The 27188-nt window shown below is 39.7% G+C and overlaps 1 protein-coding gene across 1 annotated transcript; it reads right to left on the bottom strand.

Annotated features, from left to right (window-relative positions):
• katnbl1 (katanin p80 subunit B-like 1) lies at positions 1-26074 on the bottom strand. Its single transcript, XM_067991359.1, has 10 exons — positions 25889-26074; positions 16008-16144; positions 9835-9878; positions 8713-8989; positions 6842-6957; positions 4528-4578; positions 4346-4435; positions 3007-3111; positions 2320-2413; positions 1-671 (listed from the first exon to the last, which is right to left on the bottom strand). Exons 2-10 carry the CDS (start codon positions 16128-16130, stop codon positions 639-641), a joined length of 933 nt encoding a protein of 310 aa, XP_067847460.1. The 5' UTR covers positions 16131-16144; positions 25889-26074; the 3' UTR covers positions 1-638.
• Between the last annotated feature and the right edge of the window lie 1114 nt (positions 26075-27188).

Genomic DNA, 27188 nt, shown 5'->3' with positions numbered 1-27188 from the left:
TCGTGAATGAATACTACGTAAAGACATAGTATCTTTTATTTAAGTGCAAACTCACATGAAATGTCTACTTTAATGTTTCAATTAAAAGAATACAGTGCTATGCACATTTTGTTAAGGTCACCTTGTTGACATGATTAGTAAACAGCTGCATGCTCTACTATGGAACTTTCTTTACTGAAATTATAACTTATTTCTGTTGCACTGTCAATATGCAAACTTTACAACCTTGAATCAAATATACAGAAAATACATTCATAGTGTCCAAATGCACTGAAGCAGCATTTCAGTGGCAGCTGATTGGCACTAGTGCGACAATATTGAAAAACACAGATCTTCTCCTGTGCAAGTTAGGCCACATAAATCTGGAACGCAAAACAGTGTCACATCATCAGCTCATGGAGTCGAGTATGTGCCTCTTGGCAAATAAACCACTTCAATGTGAAGTAGCTTCATAGGTTTCAATAGTGGTTTTAGAACATTCTTTGCAACCAGTGTAGTGCTGAGCCTACTGTTGACCACTCTCTGCAGTGCTGGTCTCCCAAACATTTCAACAAACAAGAGGTTTATACGGTGTTGTAAAGCAGCTTGCAACTGCTGATAGTACTTGAAAAGTGAGGTCCCCTGGATGCTGCATATACTTAGTACAACTGCTCCAGGTAAGTTCCAACACTCTGCAGAAACAAAAACACATTTTCAACTCAATAAAATATCCCTTGTTATGAGCCAAGGCAAGTTACTGTTATATTTCATAAATAAATTTGACACATATCCAAAATTAAGTGACTGGGAGGTAGTTGCACATCACCGCAATACAAAGGTTTCACAGGATGTCATCTGCACTCCAAAATATGGTAATAGTGTAATGCACTCAAGTGGTTGATGTTTTGTCTATTTATAATACCGTGTGTTTGAAAAAAAAAGCACTAGCTTGTCCTTGATAATTGTCAAATAATGTAGCTGGCTGGTATAATTATATCATGATGGGGTCTTTGAAAATTAACATATGAAAGATCATTAACAAGACAAACTATTTTGATGAAAAACAGTAAAACCATTTCTTTGTCATGGTGGCTTTAAAAAGGCATTAAAGACATTTTGCAGAAAAGCTTAATAATACGTTTTCTCACTCCACCAGTCTGACATTTGATTTAAACCCAAATGAAGGGTCAAAAGTCACGACGTGGTGAAACCAACAAAACACTACCTTTTCAGGCATTAAGAGATTATTTTTCTACCTTCCCTAAGAAAGGAAGAAAGTCAACGGCAACGGAACCAAGCTGTTCTCACGACCTCCCCGTATGCTGGTGTAAAAGTAACATTAGTAAAGAACATGGATAGGTTGCGGGAATGGGTAGACAGGTAGCAGATGCACAGTTAATGTACACAAGTGCGAGGTAATGTATTTTTGGGGCAAAAAAAAAAACAAGGAATGAGTATAAACTCAAATGGAAAGATGCCGACTGTGGTGGGAAGAGTGCACAAATACATAATTCCTTGAAATTGCAAATGCAGGCAGGTAAAGCCCTAAAAAAAGGCAGTAACACTTATTTTTATAAATGGGGCATAGGAGTATAAGAACAAAAAGGTTATGATGAATCTGTACACAGCAATGTTTAGGCCACAGTTAAGACTACTGTGCACAGATTTGGACATCCCATCATAAAAAGAATATTAAAGCCAAAGAAAGTGTACGGTGTAGATTCACCACGATGATACAAGAGATGAGAAGCTATAATTATGAGGTGTAACTGGAGATAAAGGGACGATATCCACTGGAAAAGAGAAGGCCAAGGGGAGATTTAATTGAGGTTTTTAAAATTATGAATAGGGAAAGATCGTTTCCTTTGGTTGAGGAGTCAGTGACAAGGAGGTCTTCAATGGCGTAAATTCTATCATTCTAACACAAGAGTAAGTAATTCGCTTGATATTTTGATTGGGAAAGGGGAGGAGGGGGTAAAAATAATAAAAATTCACAATTTTTACCCCCTTATTTCTTTCTAGGATTTGAAGCATTAACATCAAATATAAATTTCAAAAAGTTAACACAGGATCATAAAATATAACATTAAAAACAACACAAGTGAGTCTTGGAACAAGTACACGATGACTGTAGTTCCTTTGAATCCAAAAATGAGATGAGGCAAGGGGAATTTAAAACACGAGCAACTTTGCCCAATGGAACGCAGCTTATGAACTATAGTGGCACATGGTTTGGTTAACCTTGCGGCTAACACTACCACCAAAACTAAATTCTACTGGAGCAGGAGAATTTCTTTTTTTGGGGGGGTGAAAAGAAACAATTAACAAAGCAGTTCCTACCTTAGCTACTTTTCCAGTATACCCTGGAACTGAAGATAGATGAAAGCCGTGTTCCCGTAGTTGTCGTAACTCGTCTTTCATAACCTTAATGTTTCTAGAACAAATATTCCAATACTATATTTCAAACTGACAAATAACATTTCACCAGTGGGTATCCAGTTTCAAAAAGATTGCACTTAAGAAAATATGAAAACAATATGATTCCCTACCCCTCAAATGGATAACTTGATCTATCTTTCCCTTTAAGGAGCACTGGCATCACAATTTGGGGAGGGTTGTTAACTACTGTACTTTTGGTGCACAATACAACTAGACAAAAATTGGGCTGAAGTGGTCATAACTTGCTTCTGTTACCCTGTGTCAGATGATGAATGGAGCACCGAGAGGCAGCAAATTATCAGCGATCAATATAATAAATGTCATTTATGTCCTTGTTACTGTGCAACAAACTCAGTACGATATAAATATAGATGACGACTAAAGGTTCACAAATGTTTTGCACACTTCCAATCAGCTATCTGCAATTCAATGGGAAATTGGGCAAAATGTGCTTGCAATTTTTCTGGGTCAACTTGAGCAAGTAAAATATTATGTGCTTTTACACAATAAGATCCAACAAATGCTATTTTTTTGGATATTTTTAAAAATAAGTTTCGACATTGAGAGGTGAAATACGTTTTCACTTACCGGTCTTCCACATGAGTTGCATCATTATTTTTTGTATTTGCAGATAGCTCTGGCCACCATCGCTTAAGAACAGCTCGGAGCCAGTTTAAACCAACAATCAGATATCTGCAACACATTTAAGTGAAACTGCTGCATATTTGTTTTACCGAAAGAACATGGTTATAAATAGGTCAACAGGCCACAAACGAATATAAATCTATTTAATAAAATTTGTGCGTGTCATAATGGCATCAAGGCGTGGTGTTGAGTCTGTGCTTTCGAATTACCTACTGTGTGACATGCGTTTCACTGACCAATGAGCATGTATGGGGTAACTACCAAAAAACGTCTATAAATTCCCACAGGAATGTACCAAGAGCCAACTGATTTCATCCTGACACAAACTTGGCAGTTTATAAACTCTATGTCTATTAGTCGGGACCATTTTAAAGTTTACAAAAATACTGCTGGAAGTGGATTTATCAGGAATCCAATGGCCTGAACCACTGACTTAGACTAGCACCTCCACCCCCCCCCCACCACAAATTCAGCCCTGCCAAACTCAAAGCCCAGCCTCACTCTTGGCTTCAACATGGAATCTGTACACATCTTCAAACCGATCACCCACATCCTTCAGATGTCATTCTGAACTCAGCCTCAGCTGTGGCCATGTCCAACAGACGCAAACCAATCTCAGTTCCTGCAGAGCTGCCCCACTCCTGGTACGTACCCCAGCCTAATACGACATCATGCCACTGCTGCTACCCCTTCCCTTCCCCTTCCTGCCTCCCTCCTTCCTTCCTTCCTTCCCTCCCTCCCTCCTCCCTCCCTCCCCCCCTCCCCCCCAACCAATGCAAATCACCACAGCTTGATCCTCAGCCCATAAGTAAAACTGCAAGAGATCCACCAGTGTTTCTTAAAATGTGTGATTTAAATTCAGGCCAATTTGAGATATATTAAATCGTACCTAGTTTACATCTAAGAAAATGAGGTGTTAGCAGCAAAGTCAACAAAATTGTAGGAATTTTTCCAAAAACCATTACAGTCGGGATTTGAAAATAATAACCAATTAAAACTTCAGTCAGGGTTGCAGACTTCCTTTACAACTATTGTAAATTCTGCTCCTTGATTGAGTAAGCTGGACATGTTCTTCTGTTTTTCCCATTCCCTATCCGAGACAGAACACCTCATCATGCAACACTCAACATGCCCAGTCTAGAACTGCCAAACTTGCTTCCCTGTTGCATGAGGTGTAGAGTGGCAATGGCTAAATTTCTCAAATTGCCACAAGAATGTATAAAATGGAAGATATTTCTCCTACAACAGTAAAGCAGACTTCTGTAATTTCAGTTATACTTACTCTTCGAACCGGCTTCTTAATAACTCTTGCACCAACGGTAATAGGTCAACGCAACAACCTATCGAGATACTTTGTGTTTCTTCCTCCAGACTACAAGCAAAAAAAATATTTAAAAATTAATTGTCTCAACATACAAAACTAACATTTATTTTAGATGGAAAAAAAGTTAATTCAAATATTACCTCTTTGTAAGCACAGGTAAACAATCTGCAACAACAGCAATGTCCTGTATCCTAGTGATAAAGATTCAATATCAAATACAAAACACAAGCATTAGAGCAAGTTACTGAAAAGCAATTGTGCATGGCAATAATTAACAAATGGATGAGTTCCATCTTTCCAGTACTGATGGTGCTAAGAACATAAGAAATAGGAGCAGGAGAAGGCCAGCTCCTCGAGCCTGCTCAGTCATTCAGTAAGATCATGGCTGATCTTTGACTTCAACTCCACTTTCCTGCCCATTCCCCACATCCCTTGATTCTCAGTGTCCAAAAATCTGTGTCTCAGCCTTGAATATATTCAATGACTCAGCGTTCACAACCCTCTGGGGTAGAGAGTTCCAAAGATTTACGACCCTCAATGAAGAAATTTCTCCTCATCTCAGTCCTAAATGGCCGACGCCTTATCCTAAGGCAATGCCCCCTAGTTCTAAACTCTCCAGCCAGGGGAAACAGTCTCCCAGCATATACCCTGTAAAGCCCTCTTAGAATCTTTTACGTTTCAATGAGGTCACCTCTCATTATTCTAAACTCCAGAGAGTGTAGGCCCATTCTACTCAATCTCTCCTCATAGGAAAACCCTCTCATCCCAGGAATCAATCTAGTGAACCTTTGTTGCACTCCCTCTAAGGCAAGTATATCCTCCCTTAGGTAAGAACACCAAAACAGTACTCCAGGTGTGGTCTCACCAAAGCCCTGTACAACTGCAGTTAAGACTTCCTTACTCTTGTATTCCAACCCCCTTGCAATAAAGGCCAACATACCTTTTACCTTCCTAATTGCTTGCTGTACCTGCATGCTAACTTTGTGTTTCGCGTACAAGGACACCTAAATCCCTCGGAGCACCAACATTTAACAGCTTCTCATCATTTAAAAAATATTTTTTCTATTCTTCCTACCAAAGTGAATAACCTCATTTCCCCACATTATAATCCATCTGCCACCTTCTTGCCCACTCACTTAATCTGTCTATATCCCTTCGCAGACTCCATGTCCTCCTCAGCTTACTTTCCCACCTAGTTTTGTATCAGCAAACTTGGATACATTACATTCGGTTCCTTCATCTAAGTCATTGAGAGATTTTAAACAGCTGAGGCCCAAGCACCACACCTCACTAGGTACAGCCTACCAACCTGAAAATGAGCCATTTATTCCTACACTCTTCTATCCATTAATCAATCCTCTATCCATGCTAATTATTACCCCCAACCTCATGAGCCCTTATCTTGTGTAACAACCTTTTATGTGGCACCTTATTGAATGCCTTTTGAAAATCCAAATATACTGCATCCACTAGTTCCCCTTTATCTACCCAGCTAGTTACATCCTCAAAAACCTCTACTAAATTTGTCAAATACGATTTCCGCTTCATAAAACCATGTTGACTCTGCCTAATCGTAGTGATTTTCTAAGTGCCCCGTTATCACCTAAATAATAGATTCCAGCATTTTCCTGACTAATGATGTCAGGCTAACTGGCCTGTCGTTCCATGTTTTCTCTCTACCTCCTTTCTTGAATAGCAGTGTTACATTTGGTACCTTCCAATCCACTGGGATCATTTTAGAATCTAGGGAATTTGAGGATCACAACCAATGCATCCACTATCTTTGCAGCCACCTTTTTTTAGAACCCTAGGATGTGGGCCACGGGCCCAGGGGATTTGTTGGCTTTTAGTCCCATTAATTTCTCCAATACTTATTCTTTACTAATATTAAATTACTTTATGTTCCTCACTCTCATTAGACCCATGGTTCCCCACTATTTCTTCCTTTACTCTCTCATTGCTCTTATGTAAGTGTTCAGGGTGGTCTCCTCCAAGGGAGTTTATGATTCCTGAACCCTTTTCTAGTTCATGTCTGTTCCCGTGTATTATGCGTCACCTTGCCGAGCAAGCAAACAAGTATTCTTGAGCACCCTGTGTCAGTAAATGACAGTGCATCATGCAGATAGGATATGCTACAATGATTTGATGTAGGAAGTCCTGGGCATATATAATTGAGAGCCTTGGCACAATGACAATTTGCAGCTTCAATGTGTACCTTGCTGAAATAAAGGTATGCACGACATGCTATGACAGAATTGTAAGCTGCGTGAGGCCTTGGCATGGGGAGCACTTAAAGTCAACAGGTAACAAGTTCATGCTCTCTTCAATCATGAATTATGACATAATCATAATGGTAAACTTCATGGTTATCTATAGAATTTGTAATATTGGCCTACAGAAAACCAGACTTAACACTATGCTAAAGGTCAACAAAGCATGATATATGACTGTTACCTGACCAGGTAAGCTACCAGCTCGCTCGCACTTTTTTGCCAGAATGTCAGGGCCACATTGAGTCTTAGGTTTCTACCAAATAGCACTTGTGTCATAGTAGCATGATCCTTGGAAATCTGTGGTATTAATAGAATCAAACATTCATATGATTTAGGCAGAAAAAGCTGTAACGTTTACATTAACTACTGCTTTACCATGTCTGCAGGTCACATTATCTCTTCAATTCTTGCCCCGTTTCCATCCCTTTTAAGGCTAGAAATACCCGTTGGAACTAGCAGACAAATGCTTAAGAGCATTTCTATGAAATTTCTTTGATCACTATTTTAATGGAGGCATTAAAATAAATGGGTTAATGCTTCTGCTGAAAGTGAACAGAGGGCCTGTAAATGATGTCATAATTGTTTGCCATTAATACCTGGCTCACCTGACGAAGGAGAAAGCCTCCGAAAGCTTGTGATTTTCAAATAAAACAGTTGGACTATAACCTGGTATTGTAAGATTCCTTACATTTGTCAACCCCAGTCCATCATTGGCATCTCCACATCATTAATACTACCAACAATGTAGGTGTGTTTTTTTTTCTCCTATCTTTATTACTATGAGCCTTTGCAACTTCCTCCTTTTTGGCTCAGCTATAAACTAATGACTCTTGAAATACATATTAATTGATTAATTACTGTTGGAACTAGCTGCTTATTTATATTGCAAAGATGCTAGAAGTGATTCTGCAATACTGCAACTTGGCTACCAGTTCTATGGAATCCACCCCGAAGGTGGACTCCACAAATCAAACAGAAGCATAGCCATTTTTAATATCCAATTTTATGACTGTTTTCTAGGTGCTGTTAAGCCCAATGGCAGAAAACAGCAATTGCTGATTGTACAGCCAGGTGAAGCGGCTCAGCCAGGAAAGATGCTGGCCTCTGCGTCCAGAGTTGTCCATACGAACCACCAGTTTGGCCGAACCTTGTTGCCGCTGGAGGAAGCAGTGGCACTTCATTCACTTTATAGAGCTTCTGCTAAGTAAATGGCTTTAAGTTGATAATAGCATGAATGTACAAAGACACTGCAAACAAAATGAAATTCGCATTAGCAAAAGAGCTATTCACCACTTCTTTCCTTAGATTTTAATAGGGAATAGCAAATACAGTGTGTATCTTGTACACAAATATTTAGTATTAAAGCAAACAGTATTAAAAGACCTGAATTAGGTGCTCCTGGTGACTCAGTTGGTAAATGCACTGCACAATGTGATACAAACTCATACAAACCGGAAAGTACCAGATTTGAACACTGGTCTCTGCCAAGTTAGTTGATCTCAGCAGCAACATTGGGCAAGCTATGGTTGGCTTTCTAGGTTGAGAAAGATTTGGCAGGGAAAGTTTTGTGCAATGTCACTGCCAGTGATCCCTGTTCAGAAGTATGTGTGTATGGATACTGACTGAGAACTGGATCAGGCTTGGTTGCGATGCTTCTCTACATATGGAATACCCTGGTAACATTCACTGTTCCCACAAATGTAAAACGGTTACTTGAATGAAGAATCGTAAGTCTGCTGGTGCAATGTGGAACCATACCATTGTTTGAATCATCCCTTTAGGACAATTGAGGATAACACTAGAGGGATTAAAATAAAAAAGCACTAATCATAGCACTGCAATGTAACCCATTTCATGTTGACAAGTGTTTGATAATCAACCAGAAAATCTTTAGATCTAAAAAATGGTCCCCCTCACAATCAACAAACATTTTTTCCCCAATTTCAACAGGAAGCATCAAAAGTTTAAATGTGATCCATGTCCATTTTACAGTAGTACACTCTCGGAAATACGTGATAACAACATAGAATTGAGCATTTTTGACATCCCCACCTGTGCAAAATAATCTGCATACGTCACAGAAGCACCATCAGTCTGTGAAGCAGGATGATCACTATAGTTCAGCTGTGAGCTGCGAGTGTCATTACATAATTTAGGTACAGTCCCTGAACAGACTACTTCGTTTTCTTTATTTGCCATATCACAGCCCCAAAAATTTGGATACTGCTTTTTGTTGCCCACGTTGCTTTGGACTCGACGTCTAGTCTTTTTAGAGCACGCCGCCTTGGATGTTTTGTGCAATGTTTTCTCAGTTTGTCCAGTAGATGATCTGTGGAGACAAATCCAGCAGTCATAGGCCCATCTGCTCCCAGCAAGATCGCATTATTCCCCTCACCAAACTACAGGTCAGCACATTTCACTAGAAACACACAAAACTTGCACTGCAGTTGTTCCCATTGTGGCCATTGTTATTTAGAGCTACAACAGGAACAAAAACCCACAATTCACTGTCCCAACCCATGAAACAAGAGCAGAATTTGAGGATCTCATATGGGGGAAGTATTACATGCACAGACGCACCTTAAGTCTATGGAAATTTCTCTTCATGTTTGGGAATATGTGACAATTCAAAGCAATAATCTTCCCCATTAAGTTCTAGTTCTGACAATAGTAATGAAATATGTAATAATAATGACCGAGTTCACTTGCTTTATTTCTGTTCCATAACCTTAATAAGGCCAACTTCATTATCACCAACTTGTTATTCAACTGTTTAGCGCATAGCATTAATTCCCCCCTCCCTCACCCGAGACAGGAAAATAATTTGTAGGCCAGAGGTTGCGTGAAAGCAGTTGATAATTTTTATATTAGGGGATAATGAAGTGAAGGAGGACATGCAATGCCACCAGTGTCACTGGCAGCTCACAGTGCTATTAAATGAGGCCCAACCACAAAAATGGATTGGGCCTCAAGCCATGTCATCAGGCAAGTGTAGAAGACGCTCCGCCCACTCGATTTACCCAATAAATGAAAATCTCCCCCTAGACAACAAGTACATTTCACTAAAAAGAATATTGCCCTTTAAAGTAAAATTATGGGTAGGCCACCAAAATTGCACTAACAGTCTGGACAAGTATTGTCCTGTACATGAGTTAAATTAAGTACTGTTCTCACCTTTTAATCTCACGAGTCGCTTCTTTACATTCCGAGAGTCTAACCTGGTATTAAAAACAGACATTAGGAATTTCTACATTTCAGACAATAACTTTCTTAGATAAGTTTTTTTATGTCATTGTAGTTTTTGAAGTGTGCCCAGACAGAATGTATTAAATTACAAAGGATATAAAGGGTTTGTTTTAGCTGGGCAATCCTGCTTGTTGGAAAAAACACTAATAATTTTGCAAATATCTCTATCTCCAGCCTATAATTTTCATTCATGGAAGATACTAAGCAAGTCTGCTGTATTTTTCTGCAGTGCAATTATCTGGATGTGACCAAAGTTCATAGGCTGCAGTTAGTTTGAAGCCTGCAGTTCTCATCATTATGGCCATGTCTGACTGACAGCATAAGACTTTCTTTAAGAAAAAAAATATACATTTGATGCTGCTAACTTTAACAATCATAAAATTGTGATCTCATTGTCTGACAGAGTGTACATTAATGCCTGATAAAAATGCAAATTTTGAGAACGAATTAACCATTGAAACGAGAGTTGAGCTCACCATTAATAGTTGTAATTAAACATTGTAGAAAGGGATTTATTTTTGCTGAAATAGGAGATCCTTGAGCAATTACGTAGAGTGTAAATGCAACTATGACTGAAAAAAAAGTGCTGGAATACATCTCTCTAGCATCTTCCAAGGACAGGCTCCCATTTATCTGGAACTTTAGAAATGTTTTTGAAATTTTCAAAAGAATTAATGTGATAATTCAGCAACTGCATAACACGACAAATAGCTTAGTGGATTCCAAAAAGCACGTTTTCTTTTTAAACCTAATGAGTTGAAGAATTTTAAATGTATAGCACCGTTACCTCAACTTTGCAGCTAGAATATTCATAAAACAGCAATATTTCAATTACACAATTGGAAGCCTTATTTTAGAATGGAACCATTAAGATATACAGTTCTATAAAACAGAAATGTTTTATAGAACACCGGAATATAGGCCCGCGAGCTACACGTGCATGTCCTCACTTTACATTAATGTATAGAAGCAGACACTTCATAAAGATCCCAAGAAAAAGTTTCTTCAATCTTCACAATGCAAATGGTGCTATTTAATCTGAAGATATTAATAGGAAAATCTGGCTAGATGATGTTGCCAATCAAAATTTAGCAAACTAATTTAATTAGCTTGATCTCATACATGCAATGCATTTACTTTAGACAAACATATCCTTACAAAGCACTGTTCACATGAACGAAGTTGCAATTATACAGTGCCTCATCACATTTCGACGTCCCAAAGTGTTTCACATATAATGAATTCCTTTGACGTGCTACCATCACTGCTGCTTAACATGCAACTGTGACTATCATTCTGCATTCAGTATGATTCCACAGACATAAATGAGATGAACAAGCAGTTAATTTGTGATTGGTAATGTTGGTTGAGTAAGTGCCATGGGACGTTTTTACTACGTTAAAGACGCTATATAAATGAAAGTTCTTGTTGTTGAGGGAAGAATGTTGTGCAGGACACCAAAATCCCCTGCTCTTCCAACAGTACTATGGGATCTTTAAATCCATCTGCCTCTTCAAGTGAATGCCAATGTGTCACCTGAAGGACAGAATTTCTGACTATACAATACTCCCTCAGTATTGCACTGATGTGTCAGCTCAAATCCTGGAGTGGAGCTTAAATCCACAAGTTTAAAAACATACAAAGCTATCAAACATTGTAATTAAATCCATTACAAAACAGATTAATCACTAGTCTTAACTCTCTCCTACAAATCATGAATATTCAAATCAGCTTGTTAATGTTATGTTTTCTGGCAGATTGCTCAGTAAATAATAGCAATCCAGGGGTATTTAGCTACAGTTTATTTCCCCTGCATCCTGTTGGAAAGCACCTGATTTTTGCTTATTGCCTTCCACAGCAAAGTGGCATCTCAGCAATACAAGGGGAGAAGGGAGTGGTAGGAATATACAAAGCTATAGTTCTCCAATACAGAGATGCCTTGATCTCATCTATGCTCTAAAGTGGGGACATTTACACTTTCATTTGGATATTTATTTGTACCCAAGCAACTTGAGTCAAAAGTTTAAAATCCTGACTTTAACAAATACAAAATTAAATTGATCCCTCTTTTCACATAAAGGGCCAGAATTTGCTGTAGCCGGTCAACATAAAGTTAGACTAGCCATTGCCTGTTTCATTTCCATGAGATCTTGCACGGGAAGCTGCTGGAAATGCGAGATGGAAATGGCGTGGCACCCTCTACAGGGCACCTGGGACCAGTGTGAACAGGGCAAGAATCTGTGTATCTCTTAAAACTAGACTGAAGGATTGTGAAATGAACAAGAGTCTGAACCAGGAAGTGTAAGTTAGAATAGTGAATTCAATGTCAAATCAGGTAGAGAGAGAAATAAAGAGGGAAGGAACGATTGTATTGAGAGGAAAAAGACTAAAAGTAAAAAAAAATCTCATTTAATTTTTTAAAAATCTCCCAACAATTAAAAGCTGAAGGAATGAGACACTACACTTGTAATAATTAATTTTCAGTGCCAGAAAAGTTGTTTGGCAGTAATTAACACTTACCATGCCGTTAAAAAGGGTTAGGCTGAAATGGACAAGCCCTAACTTTCTGTGGCGAATTTAGTTTGTATCTACCGTGCAAGTACAGGAACTTCACGCCATTCAAATGCATTGAATGGCGAGTCAGACAGCAAGATGCGGGTTTCGCGAAGCTAACGGTGGAGCAGCACATCTTGGACAGCAACTTCCCGATTTTCGCATTTAACTGCGAATCTGCCCTCGCCTGAAGTCGCTGTGTGATTTGTGCATAAATAAAGGTGAGTGCTGTTAACCTCACTGTTATTTTAACAAATTCTGGGCCAATGTGTTCAATTGAACACAGCAGTGAATTGAACAGTGACTAGGAGCGTAACTGAAATTCAACCCATGATATCAGCTTATCGATAACAGCTAACACCCCAATTTCACAATGAAGGAATCAAATATATACAAACAAGAAAAACTATAATTTTAAATCTTGGTGCGAAAACACTATTCCCTGTCAGTGTTCCACACCTTCCCGATCCAAAGATCAACTACAGCCAAAAGAACCACATCTTCATCAACAACTTGCATTTATATAACGCCTTTAATGTAATAAAACGTCCCAAGGTGCTTCACAGGAACATTATTAAACAAAATTTGACACCGAGCCACATAAGATGATATTAGGACAGGTGACCAAATGCTTGATCAAAGAGGCAGGTTTTAAGGAGGGTCTTAAAAGGAGGAGAGAGAAGTAGAGAGGCGGAGAGTTTTAAGGAGGGAATTCCAGAGCTTAGGGCCTAGGCAGCCGAAGAAAACAACCGCCAATGGTGGAGCGATTAAAATCAGGATGCACAAGAGGTGAGAATTGGAGGAGTGCAGAGATCTGAGTGTTGTAGGGCTGGAGGAGGTTATAGAGCTAGGGAGGGGTGAGGCTATGGAGGGATTTGAAAACAAGGATGAGAATTTTAAAATCAAGGTGTTGTCAGACTGGGAGCCAATGTAGGTCAGCGAGCACAGGGGTTATGGGTGAACGAGCTTTGGTGCGAGTTGGGATAAGGGCAGAGTTTTGGATGAGCTTAAATTTACGGAGGGTTCAAGGTGGGAGGCCAGCTGGGAGAGCACTGGAATATTCAAGTCCAGAGGTAACAAAGCCATGGATGAGGCTTTCAGCAGCAGATGAGCTGAGGCAGGCGATGTTACGGAGGTGGAAGTAGACGGTCTTGGTGATGGAAAGGATATGGGGTCGGAAGCTCAGCTCAGGATGCCAAGGTTGCAAACGGTCTAGTTCAGCCTCAGACAGTGGCGGGGACCGAAGACAATGGCTTTGGTGTTCCCAATATTTAACTGGAGGAAACTTCTGCTCATCCAATACTGGATGTCAGACAAGCAGGTTGACAAATCAGAGGCAGTGGCATGGCAAGAGATGCTCTCGTTTCAATATCTGCGCCCCCCACAAATACACGAAAACACCTAACAGGGCAGCCGTGATTTGGAACAGAGCAGAATGGAAGAAATCAAACCCATGCTCGCCACATCAACAGCACCTTGGTGGGTTCAGTACACTGCCAGAATGAGATCATTGTATTAAGGGATCCATAATATGCTAAGAGTATCAATTTTGAAAACAAAATGCTTCTGTGTTTGTTTTGTACATGGGCATGATAAACAATTAAAATTCATTATGTATACATTAATGAATGATCAATTTTATGACTGTGCACAAACATTTAGTCATTTCAAGGCTGAAAACATTTGAAGTGTTTTGCTTCAGCAAAGTGAGCTTTTTTTTGCACAACTCAAATAATTGTCATGTTTCAGGATTTCTGATCTTTTTGGTTTTCTTCATAAAAAACAAATAGGAATGAGTTATGTTTTAGTGTTGTGTTTTAAAACAGTGATTTCACAACGATAAAAAAGAGCCATTGGCTGTCGTCCCTTTTTTGTTATTGGGCCAGGCATTGAAGATGTATATTAAAATCAGATCAGTCAGTTTGTGGAATGTTGCAGCTCACAGTCTATTTCAAGATATTTTCTTTGAATGGGGGGGGGTGTGGGGGGGGTAGGGAGGAGAGGTAGCTGGTTTTATTGACAGGCTTACAGGCGAATCACTCAATGGGAAAGAAGTCAGAAGAACTGCCCTCCTTGTGGCTGGGAACAGAGAGAAAAGGACAAAGGGACACTAGGGCAGGCAGTCAGCCAGCCAACAAGGTCAGGAGAGAAAGCCTGGGCTAGAGAGGGGAAACTTGCTCATCTCAAGTCCAGAGCCGGTCAGAAAAAGAATGCTCACCAAGAAAAGTTAATCGAGGAATATTTTTATTATTTTTCTTGTTCGCATGGAGGATTCTGTAGTTAGTTAAAATCAAGGTGAGATTGCATTACAACAATTTCACCTGCTGCCTGTAATATAAAGCAGCTTACCAATTCATATCTGCCTGTCTCACTAAAGTGATTCTAGGCCACCTGCTGAAAGAATGGAGAAGTGCATGTGATTGACGTGATAAGGGGGGCCGGCCCTATTGGTGTAATCTGGAAGTGTAACATCACAAATATATATTGGCTAGTATCGGCACAAGGGGACAATTCCTGAATCAAAAGACTTTTGGAAGATCACGACTATTCTTTTAATACCTTGGGTGGAAACTCACAGGTCCTGGAAATTTGTTAATCTTCAGTCTTATTATTTTCTCCATTACCATTATTTTACTTATATTAAATCTAGTAAGTTCCTCCCCTTGATTTAATTTGAGTTTTTGTTTCTCCGTTACGTTATCCTTTTCCTCTACTGTAAAGACCAAAGATCTAATTCACTAAACCTCCCAAGTCTAAGATACTTTCTCAGTCTCCAATTTGAACTTGGTCCCTTTTCCGCAAGTCCTCTTCCTATTCAGGCACCACTTCACAATCAGCTCTCCTGATGAGCATGGTCCCAGGAGAACCAGGGAGATCACAGAAGTGCAGAAGGCATTGAGGTTTTGCTGCCATTATAAGGAAATATAAAAGTTTATGGCTTCTGTCAGAAATGGAGCAGTGCTAAAAATTCAAGAACTCAAGAGGGAGATGCCACAACACATTGCTTGTCCATACGTACTGTGGACTGGCAAGTTGGGGTTCTCACTTGCACTTTCTAGAGACTAGGAGACTCCGATAGGGAGGGTCACTTTTGAACATCTGCAAAGTGGCTGGTACAAGACTTAAAGCAGCAGAAGACTTGGGGCAGGGTCTCTACCCTCTCAGCCTGGAACCTGTGACAGGGCCTGAAGAAGAAAAGAAAAACAAAAGACAAAAATATGAAAATTAGAATAATGAGGGAGCAGCAGAAAACATCACAGTGTTGACAACAGAAGTAAAACTAGTGAGAAGACTGGTTTGGGGTACTGAACAAGGTGGAGAAAGGAAACGTTATGTAACACAATGCACTCTTGCAGAGGCAAGTGCCTCCAATTTGAGCTACAGTGACTTCAACAACAACTTGCATTTATATAGCGCTTTTAATGTAGTAAAATGTCCCAAGGCACTTCAGTGAATATAAATGGTGAACAAAGGAGACATTTTCACAATACACTACATATAATATTATGCATATATGAGAATACAACTATATAAATTTTTCTGCTCACCTTTTTCATAGTCTCATTGTAATCAGGATGTATCCTTTTACCAAGTTGCCTTTTTTCAATGAGCTCATCCTCCACGGCAAATAACAATACACCTTGCCTGACATTTTGATGTCTAGATGCCATAATCACTTGCAATCCTAGGTTAGAAACAGATGAGAATAGTTACTATTTACTCATATCTTCCCTTTTATTAATCTACAGACAAGTGAACAAGTTACACATTCCTCTACAGCTCTCGACACAGGTACTATTCCATTTCTTGACTAGATGCAGGTACAATTTTACCAATTTGGGAGCATGAATGAGACCCACCTGTGGTACACAGCACCCGTGAATTACTTACCAGATGAAGAACCAAAACCAATATAACTCTTTGCTAATCAAATCATTGTTTCTAATCAATGGAACTTACAAATAAAAGAGTCCCCTCCCCCCACACAATGACTCAAGGTAAACGTTACCTTGAATCACTTTAGTACCTTTGGGTACTGGAGTAGTGTCAGTTATTATTTAATTACAGCCACATAGCTCAATTCCAGCCATTGCACATTTAAAAATAAGCTTGCTCTTTTTAGCACCATTTTATTCCCTCCTCAAGGGTCAATTCCTTGCTGGGTTAAGGTTTCTCAGTTTTCAGATGGCCCTTGGTAGTGTTCAACTCATAATTTTTCAAGAGTCAGTCTAGATAGGGAATGGCAATCTGACATCAGTTGAGCCTGATGCTGCTACACACAAGGTTGCTGGATACCAATTGGGGGGGGGGGGGGGGGGGGAAGGAGGAGAGAAAGGGGACGAGAGACACAGATCACAGGAGAGCAAGCTCACGTGCATGAGAGCAGGCAAGCGGATCAACTTTCCTGTTATTAAACGAGGAACATTGCACCCAGTTGTAGCTCTGTCCCCTTACAACCACACCGGCTGAGACCTGTTAAATCAAAGATCCGGGACCTACCTAGTTTGTAAGGCCCAACAACTGTCTTAATCAGTCCACTAGGGAAGCCCTGCCAACTGTTATTCTATGCATAAAATATTTTATCCACCTTTACTGATATTTTCTCTAATCTTCATGTACATTCTATGGAGAACTTTCTATAAACTTTGCATCTCCAGACAATCACTGTTCAGTTGTGCCCATGACATCACATACCAATCATTCATTAATTGTGAACTTACGCATCTATGCAGTCATATCACCTAGATATACCAACCTGTACTTTCCATATTAAAAGCAAAAGTAGAAAAAAACACTGTAGGTGAATACAAATACAGGTACTTAAGATTATGCACACTTCCATAAATGCAGCAATCCAAAAACTCAGCAGCATATCTGTATTTGTAAATTTACCTTCACTACTTGCCATTAGAATTTTCTCAGTGGACACGTCTCAATTCGATAAAAGGCACTGCTGGGTTTAAATTCACATCTGAGGTAGATATAAAATCCACAGCTATAGATAATATATAGATTCACGTCTATAGATCTATATACATCCACAGAGAGAGATCAAAGAAAGATATCTATACCATACTTCTTCTGGGGAGCCAAAAAGGGGGTTAGGAGGTGAACTAAATTCACTTACTGGATTTCATTCTTCCAGTAAGGGTAGCTGTTCTTACTTTCTCAGCCCTGTCCCAACTTTTCCCCGCAGTGACTCTAGGCCCCAACTGCCAGTTCATACAGACTAGCCATAAATACTCTGATCCCAGTCTAGGTTTTTCACCTATTCCCTTCTCTCCTACCTCTCCAATGCAATGGAGCAGTGAAGCAGCAGGGAGCAGGACATGGATGGTATAATAAAGTGCAGGGTCAGGAGCCAGTAGTGGTGAAGTCATTTTCATAACTAGAAGCAAAACACATATCTCTATGTGGCGGCTTTTCATTCTCAGACCTGTCCCTAAAATTTACTTTAGTTTTCTAATTCTTTGTGTGTAATTTTAACATGTTGGAACTTCCAAATTCCCTTGTAACAAAAAAGAGAGCATCTAATATCCTGCAAATAATTTAGAAACAGTTAAATTCCTAAATTAAATATTTTTGGTCAGAAAGTGTTTTGCGTTGTAAATGACTACAACAGACAGCTGAAAAAGTAATTAGATTTAATAGCAATTCCTTAAAATAACTCCTGTCCAGGGTATGTTATAATTGCTGGTAATGACTGCCATTCTATATTACTCATAAAATGTTAAACATAACCAACAGCACCACTTCACTAAAATATTAAGACAGTTATATAAGGTATTTTCCATTTCCATAAACCAGACCGATTCCTTTCCTTTATGCAATATGCTACATAATGTTTGAGTCATACACCTGCAGGTGCCCATTATCCTTCAATGCATTATCTAATACATTTTAAATTGCATAAGCAAAGTAACCATTTGGATTACAACGCATGAATCCTAGATTTAGAGACAATTTAAGGCTGCAGTTAGATTGCTACTTTTACATCAATCCAAAGTGTACTTGGGTGCACAATGATGTGATCTTGATCGGACTTCAGAATGCATTGAAACAGAGTAGTGCAAGTTTAAATGTGGGCACCGTGTGAAGTGCAAGTTCACTTGTGTGAGAATCTGGGTTAAAGATTGCTCAGACACTCATTTGGATTTTTTGGGCAATTTTTAAACTTTAGCACAGAGTCTTTTTCATGTTATGAGAACACAGTTGATTCAGCTTGTTCTCTATTATTAAACAAAAGCTGCTCAGACACTGCTTTGTGCATGGAGAGCTCTCTCCAGGAAGGCAGAATGCAATTTGCAGAAAACTCAGGTCTTGCAGCTATGCTTTGAATTCCACAGCAATTGGTCTCAAACTGGCAATATTGTAATTTCTTCACATGGCATCTTACAATTCATTGGTGCTTTTGAAGTCATGAAAGATAATTTTCATTTTTGTTCACGAGTAATGCCACTTCAGTGAGTCCACAAAACTGTCAATTGGTCCAGGCTAACAAACCAATCACATCCCCATAAAAATGTCAGCCATTTTGTTTTATTTTCTTTTCCCTTTCCTTAAATGTTCTAAAATTTTTTTCACCAACATAGCTTGGTTTTGACTCACTCAGCCTGCTTGTTCTGCCCAAATCAATTCTCCTGATCCCTCCCCCTCCAGCATGGATCCCAGATCCTGAGATAATCAGCTTTTTACAACTGACAAAACTGCTTTGAGTTGGAGTCTCCCTGGCCACTGGACTCTAAGTAATATGAACTACAGTGGTTGGACTTGTTACTTTCACTCATTTTCCTTACAAGGGATTATATATTTAATAAATGAGGGGCCCTTCTACTAGACCATAACAGAATTCAACCTACATTTCTATAGTGTCCCTCCCACAAGAAATTGTCTGAACACTTCAGAAGGCAGAGAATCAAGCTGAATACCAAGCAGGAGAGAAGAGAAAGCCTTAGTCAAAAGTGGGTTTATAGGAGGTTTTTGAAGTAGGGCAAGCAGGTACAAGGCAAAGGGATTCAGGAAGGGCATTCCAGAGGGCAGAACTGTGGCTGGAGGAAAAGCCACTGATGGTAGAGGAAGTAAAGGGGAAACAAAGAGTAATCCAATGTTGGAGAAGCAGAATGCACATGTGGGAATACACAGCGAGGAAATGACTGAGGTGTGATGGGGCAAGGCAATGGAGGGATATGAATACAAAGGTGAGGATCTTAAAGTCATCTCACTGGGCCTTGTTCAGTCAGCTGTGCAGAAGAAAGGAAGGCAGGCAGGGTATGATGTTCTGATAAGTTGCAGATTGTGAAGGATGGAGCCAGGGATTTGCAGCAAGTAGAACATTTGAGAGTCAAGCCTTGAGGTCATGAAAGGAGTGGACTGATACACACACAGGGATAAATTGGGTGCTGATACTTGACCAAGCACATTTTATAAAATTCCATTCATCACAAAATGCTTCCACTCAGTATCTCAAACTTCTACTCCACACATATCCTGAACTTTTGCTATTTCAGATTTGTTTTGCTAAAACAGAAAGGCAGAGTATTATTTAAATGATGATAGATTGGGGAATGTTGATATACAAAAAGGGACCTGGGTGTTCTTGTATACCAGTCACTGAAAGCAAACATGCAAGTGCAGCAAACAGTTAGGAAGGCAAATGGTATGTTGGCCTTCATTGCAAGAGGATTGGAGTATAGGAGCAAGGATGTCTTACTGCAGTTATACAGGGCCTTGGTGAGACCACACCTGGAGTTTCGTGTGCAGTTTTGGTCTCCTTACCTAAGAAAGCATATACTTCCAATGAGGGAGTGCAGCGAAGGTTCACCAGATTGATCCCTGGGATGGCAGGACTGTCGTATGAGGAGAGATTGGGTCGACTCAGCCTGTATTCACTCGAGTTTAGAAGAATGAGAGGGGATCTCATTGAAACATATAAAATTCTGACAGGGCTAGACAGACTGGATGCAGGGAGGATGTTTCCCCTGGCTGCGGGGGGGTCTAGAACGAGGGGTCACAGTCTCAGGGTACAGGGTAGGACATTTAGGACTGAGATGAGGAGAAATTTCTTCACTCAGAGGGTGGTGAACCTGTGGAATTCTCTACCACAGAAGGTTGTGGAGGCCAAGTCACTGAATATATTTAAGGAGCTAGATAGATTTCTAGACACAAAAGGCATCAAGGGGTATGGGGAGAGAGCGGGAATATGGTATTGAGATAGAAAGGATCAGCCATGATCTTATTGAATGGCGGAGCAGGCTCGAAGGGCCAAATGGCCTACTCCTGATCCTATTTTCTATGTTTCTATGTCTTCCAAGCCCCATACTTTGCTGCTCCCAGATTAATACAGGCCTGTCCCATTCCTATGTTGCTCCCAGTTATCAGGTAACAGGAAACTGACTCCGCCCTATCTCAGTTTCCTCTCAGGCCTCACATCATGCTCATGTTCCCAATTTCCCATCTGCTCTGTTCCACTATTCATGCTTCCTTTCCTGCTCTGCTGCCCAGCCTGGGTCCCAGGCTACTCATAAGTAACAGCATGAAGATTTACAATATTAAAAATGAACAGCCACTTTTATTTAGAAATTAAATTATGATTTATTTTGGAATCAAATACATACCAAATCTCAACATATAACTCGAGCCGAGTGAATAAGTAGTTGCTCACCAATGAAACTCTGTTGGACACAAGACCTCATTAAAAAGCATCTCTTGGGGTGTCAGTAATTAACCTACACTTTTTTCTTGGAAAATGTTGGTGTTACTTCAGAAACCACTAACAATTGCCCTCATCACTTTGCCATTTACCAGTACCTCATGATCATATAATTTTGCACAGTATTTCCTGGTTATGATTTTGCACTTCCTCGTTTTGATATTTACTAAGAAACACCACAGGACACAAAACATTAGCAGTTTGCTATTTTCACCAATGCACTGAAAGGCTCCATGTCAGGGAAGGTTTAACCTATAAGAATATTTTTCTTGTAATCAGATTTTTACTTTTATAAAATCATTCCTAAAACAACTAATTTTAGGCACTCCATTTGGAAAGGAAGGCTGAATACTGCACTACATATTCTTCCCAATAATGTAAAGTCAACCCTTGTATTTTAATGTTTCCCTGTGCATGAGGTTTTCATGGGGGGAGGGGGTGAAAATAATAGTAAACAATCCCCAAAACCGTGGTAAAAGTCCCAGTAGCCCACATTTAAAAAACACAGAATTTGAAGTATTCATTCAGTCATCGTAAAGCACTGGTCTTAACTATGATTCTTATATATTAAAGCATATTAAAATATTTGATTTCTGGGGCAAGTTCAATTAAAATTAAAAATGTATTATAAAAGACTAATCTTTAAAATGACCCAAGCATTGTTTATAGCCACATGTTTAACACTGTAGATGTGAGAAACATAAAAACACAATTTCGTGTCATTTTGGGGGCTGGTGATTCCTCCACTTTTAACAGCCTGCTCACAGCTGAATAATGGACACATGGGTAAGGTACTGGAAAGAGCCCATGAAACTGTAGGACAGCAAGCAGCGAATATCTTCAGAAGGAGGGAGAAAATGGATGAGAGGAAAAAAACCGGCTAAATTTAAGGTTGCTATATCTGTCTTAACATTGAGGTTTACTAATTCTAATTATAAGGATACTCACACCCTCAAAGAACAGCTGTTGTGCAAGCTTGGAAAAAAATGCCTGCTAGACCTAGGACAACTGCAGGATATCACAACTAAAATGAAACTAGAGGTAGGTCAAATCAAGAGATCACATACTAAAGTTCAGCTGTATGCTATGTAGACCCTGATTGGGGAGGGGAGGGGGGGGGGGGGGGGGGGGGGAGGGAAGGGAAGGAGGGAAGAAGAGAAAAAGATAGAAAGAAAAAAGAAAAAGTCCTATAAACAGCAATGAGATAACGACTAGATAATCTGTTCTAGTGATGTTGGTTGAGGGCTAAACATCGGCCAGGACTGTGAAGAACTCCACTGCTCTTCTTCAAACAGTATCATCTTGGCTTAGTCTCACATCTGAGTCAGAAGGTTATGGGTTCAAGTCCCGCTCCAGTGACTTGAGCACAAAATCTAGGCTGACACTCCAGCGCAGTACTGAGGGAGTGCTGCACTGTTGGAGGTGCCTTCTTTCGGATAAGACGTTAACCGGAGGCTCTCTCAGGTGGACGTAAAAAATCCCACGGCACTATTTCGAAGAGTAAGGGAGTTATTCCCGGTATCCTGGTCAATATTTATCCCTTAACCAACATAATGGCCAGATGATCTGCTTTAGTTATCACATTGCTGTGCGCAACTTAATGCTGCGTTTCCTACATTAAAAGTGATTATACTTTAAAAGTACTTCATTGGCTGTAAAATGCTTTGGGGCGTTCCGAGGTCGTGAAAGGCGCTATATAAATGTGTGTCTCTTTCTGGTGCCATGGGATCTATTACATCCATCCGAGAAGGCAGATGGCATCTTGGTTTAAATGTCTCATCCAAAAGATGTCACCTCTGACAGTGCAGCACTCCCTCAGTACTGCAAGCAGTGTCAACCTAGATTATGTTCTTAAGTCTCTGAAATGGGGCTCGAACTCACAAACTTAAGACATCGAAACAAGAGTGCTACTACTAAGCCACGGCTGACAGTTTTTGGATTTTTGAATAGCTGACAATCTTACTTGTTGATGTAGATAGTGAGACATGGCCATCCTCTTCTATATTTGGTATGCAAATTTAGCAGTAATACACAATGGCACTTCTGTATCAGGCTAGTTCATATTTTATTACAACATTTCTAAGGAACAGATTTCTAAAGTAAACAGAATTAGCTAGTTTAATATTTTTAAAAAGCTGAACATAAAGATAAGTTTCCTCAAAGCAGCTCTTTGTTTCAGTAGTTTGAATCAGAATTTTGCAAACGCATGACACTTTCAAGCAATGTAATAATTAATAAAAGGTTTCTGGATCAACTGAATAATTGGCTGCAATTATTCAGACCGCCAGTCTGAACTTAAAAAGTTGTTTAGTTGAACACGCAGCTAGAAAGATCCATACGTTACTGCATGCTGCACCTAGCTGTGAACTTTACTCCATCCGAGAACTGCGCATGCTCACTGTCAATCATGAGCATAGCTCTGCTCCATCAGCAACTATTTTTTTTACTAAAAAAGATCAAGTGGGAGAGTCTTCCTTCTCATCATCAAAAAGATGCTGCAGTAAATTTATGATTAGGGGTATTTCATACTGCCGGCTTCAGTAAGTTAGAATCAGATCGGCACCTAACTCCCAGAATTACAATATCACTATTACGCCAATGCAAAATGGCAGCATTATTGGTAACAGAAGAACGTAATTCAGGCAACAGCTTTTTGAAAAGAAAAAAACATCCTGCAATTCCTCACACAGTATCCAGAACTTAGGAAAATAATGAGCAAAAGCCAAGCACTTTACCCACAGCTGAAGAAAGAAAAAACCCAAAAATGATAAACTAAAACTTTTCTAGTGGAAAATAGAATAATTTTTGTTCCCCATGGTATTTCAGGAAACAATCTCTGAATGTTACTTCCTTCCTCAACTGAGCAGGTTGCTACTACTATCTCATGCAGTCAAAATAACAGACCGTCTCAACAAGTAAAATTCTGTGACGATCACACACAAGAACTGCATACTTAATACTTCACCTACTTTGTGTTTGAATTATCCTTGTGAAATTAGTATAGTGACTCATACAGGACAGAGATTAAGAAAGGATCCTAAAAAAATTGCAGGAAAATTCAACACAATACTAAAATTAGAGTTATGACGATAACTTTGGTCTGTCTTCAGTCAGCCACTCTCTAGCTATTGAATACAATAAGCAGCTTGAGTTATATTTCTTTAACTATTTAGGCGTATTTACAGGACTATGGGATGCAATGGATTCGGGCCACATTTTAAAGCAGAGCTAAAGCTCTGAGACTTACATATACTACTATTTTCACATTGATGTGAACTGCTTCAGTGTAACTCAAGAGCCAGGTTCTGAGCTGATTCGAGCACATCGAAGTCAGGTGTGAAGGGACAACTTCTAGTAGGTAGTCTCGTACTGCTTAGACTTCACACCAGATGCAAGTTCATAATTGCCAATTATTTTTATTACACGCAATTGACATTCCATCCATGTATCAAAAGCACAATTTTATGACAAGAGTCCCTCTTTGTTTTGATCCCATTTCTACAATGGATATAACAAGTTCCATTTATGTGACTGCTGTAAATGGATGTTTTGGAATTTTGCCCTCCTGCTGTTACAAATGCCCCATTTATAGGGAGAATTTGATATGACACTCATACATATATAGCACCTTATGTCAAAACACCTCAAACAATTGGAGAATTCAGCAGGCAAATACACAGCAGTTATTCTGCAACAATATTCCACAAACTTCTGAGATGATTGACCAATTAATCTGTTTGGTAGTGTTGGTCAGCATATTGGGAGAATTCCTGTCCTAATTCCAATGGTACCATCCACTTGAAACATGCAGTGGTTTTCATCCAGTTATATGAACAAACTTCCCCAGTAAACAAGCAAGTTGACAGTAAAAACATTTAGAAATCATATTCAGCCTCACTGTTCTCCAACAATATACCTAATCACTGGTAAACAGTAGCAAAACTGCTTCATAAACCAAAGGGTGGAAGCCTTTACCTAAACAGCACATTCCTTTCACCACCAATGCCTTTGGATTTCAGCATTATTCTGTTCAGTGGCATAGGGAATAAAGGCAAAACTCAGGTCTTCCAAAAAAAACAGGACTCCAAGGCAATGAACACAACAAAATCACATTTGCAATACAAGTGTGATGCCAGTTTCAAAAGCTGTCAACAGCAATTTGTTTTAGAAATAGGTTTTTAAAATACGGTAGAATCTGCAAGTGGCTTTGCAAACTGAATAGATTTAACACTCATTCTATATTTTCAGCAGCTATAAATAAATCACCACAGATTCCACACCAGTTATCAAATAATAACATCTCTGCCAGCGACAATACCACAAAATTGCTTTGACAACTTCACCCTTTCCACAACTTTCCGAGTGCCACTCCCAGGCAAACAAAATGGACCCAAACGACTGTAGATTTTTCCATTGATGAGGCGGGTCTTGAGGGAAAATTGAATTGCCGTTCCTAACTTAAAAAAGAATAACGTTCAGATTTTCATCATTATAACATTAATCATATATAATACATAAACACTGTAGGCTTAGCTGTTAACGACATGTTTTATATTGATGATCCCAAGAATATTCACCGACGCAAGGAGTTTATAAACCATGGCAATTAAATTCAGATTAAAAAATAAAAAGCCGGCGCCGCTGCTGATCCTCATTCGGTACAAACAACAGAACACAGGCTTCAGGCCTTCCACCGCCGATAGGAGAGAGGCCACTTACCCTAACATTTTACAGCATTTCACTGGGGGGTGAGAGTGGGTAGAAACTGTGCTAAACGCCCTCTGCCCCTGCTCGCCCCTCCCGGCTGTCTTTTGCCGCCGCTATCAGTTGCTAACGGGCGGCTCCATAAACCCAGAGCTGCCCCGACCCAAGCTGCGCCATTCAAAAGTACTCGGAGCATCACGGGATCGATGGACTCCTCCAGTCTGGAGGACCGAGCTCGGAGCTTCCGATAGGAGCAGCCTGCTGTTCAAATCACAATACGCTGCAAACCGAGTGCAGGAACCATCCAGGCAGACACACAGAGACTCAGCCGTCAATGAACACACACAAATATTGTACAAAATCAGAGGCATTTATTTGCAGCCCTATATTACATGCCCTTGCACTCTATTTGTGTTAGCCAGTGGTGCACCTGTAAAACCTCTACCTCCAGCAACATGTATGATTTTTATGTTGCTTTTTTAAATTATTGATGCAAGTTGATGTTAAAGATCCCAAGGCACAACTGGAAGACGAGCAAGAAGTTTGGTCATTTCATCCCTCACTCAACCAACCAATACCAGCAAACACTGCCTATTTATCACATTACTGTTTGTTTATTACAGTGGGATCTTGCTATGTGCAATATGGCTGTTGTTTACCTATATAACAGCGTGCATTCTAATTGAAAGTAATTTAATGTACATAATTCACCATGGTATATTTCTGAGCTGTGATAAGGTGATATTTACTTGCAAGTCTTTATTTTTATATCAAAAGCAAAATACTGCAGATGCTGGAAATCTGAAATAAAAACAGAAATTGCTGGAGAAGCTCAGCAAGTCAGGCAGCATCTGTGGAGAAAGAAACAGAGTTAACGTTTCAGGTCGAAGACCTTTCGTCAGAACTGAATGATGTTAAAAGAGTTAAAGTTTTGAAGCAAGTACAGAGCCAGAGAAAGGGGGAGGGGAGGAAAGAACAAAAGCGTAGGTCTGTGATAGTGTAGAGAGCAAGAGTGATTAAATGACAAAAGGGATGAAGGTGTAAGGCAGGGAGGGTGGTAATGGGACAGGTTAAGAAACAAAAGATTGGTCAGGAGTAGCTGTAAATGGCAACATCAGAACCATTACCAGAACCTGCTGTCCGAAAAAATGGGAGCAGCGGTTATGATCAAGTTATTGAAATGTTGAGTCTGGAAGGTTGTAAAGTGCCTAATCAAAAGATAAGTTGCTGTTCCTCGACTTTACATTGAGATTCATTGGAACAGTGTAAGAGGCCGAGGACAGAGAGGTCAGAGTGGGAGTGGGACAGGGAATTA

The sequence above is a fragment of the Heptranchias perlo genome, chromosome 10, assembly GCF_035084215.1.
Source record: "Heptranchias perlo isolate sHepPer1 chromosome 10, sHepPer1.hap1, whole genome shotgun sequence".
Classification (NCBI taxonomy): Eukaryota; Metazoa; Chordata; class Chondrichthyes; order Hexanchiformes; family Hexanchidae; genus Heptranchias; species Heptranchias perlo.
This window is presented reverse-complemented; position numbering and strand designations above follow the sequence as displayed.

Coding starts and splice junctions, on each gene's coding strand:
- katnbl1 (XM_067991359.1), bottom strand. CDS start 16,130: ATGGCATCTAGACATCAAAATGTCAGGCAAGGTGTATTGTTATTTGCC. Junction 4,436..4,527: donor TTACCTGTGCTTACAAAGAG/GTAATATTTGAA, acceptor TTTTGCTTGTAG/TCTGGAGGAAGAAACACAAA. Junction 672..2,319: donor ATACTGGAAAAGTAGCTAAG/GTAGGAACTGCT, acceptor TTGTTTCTGCAG/AGTGTTGGAACTTACCTGGA.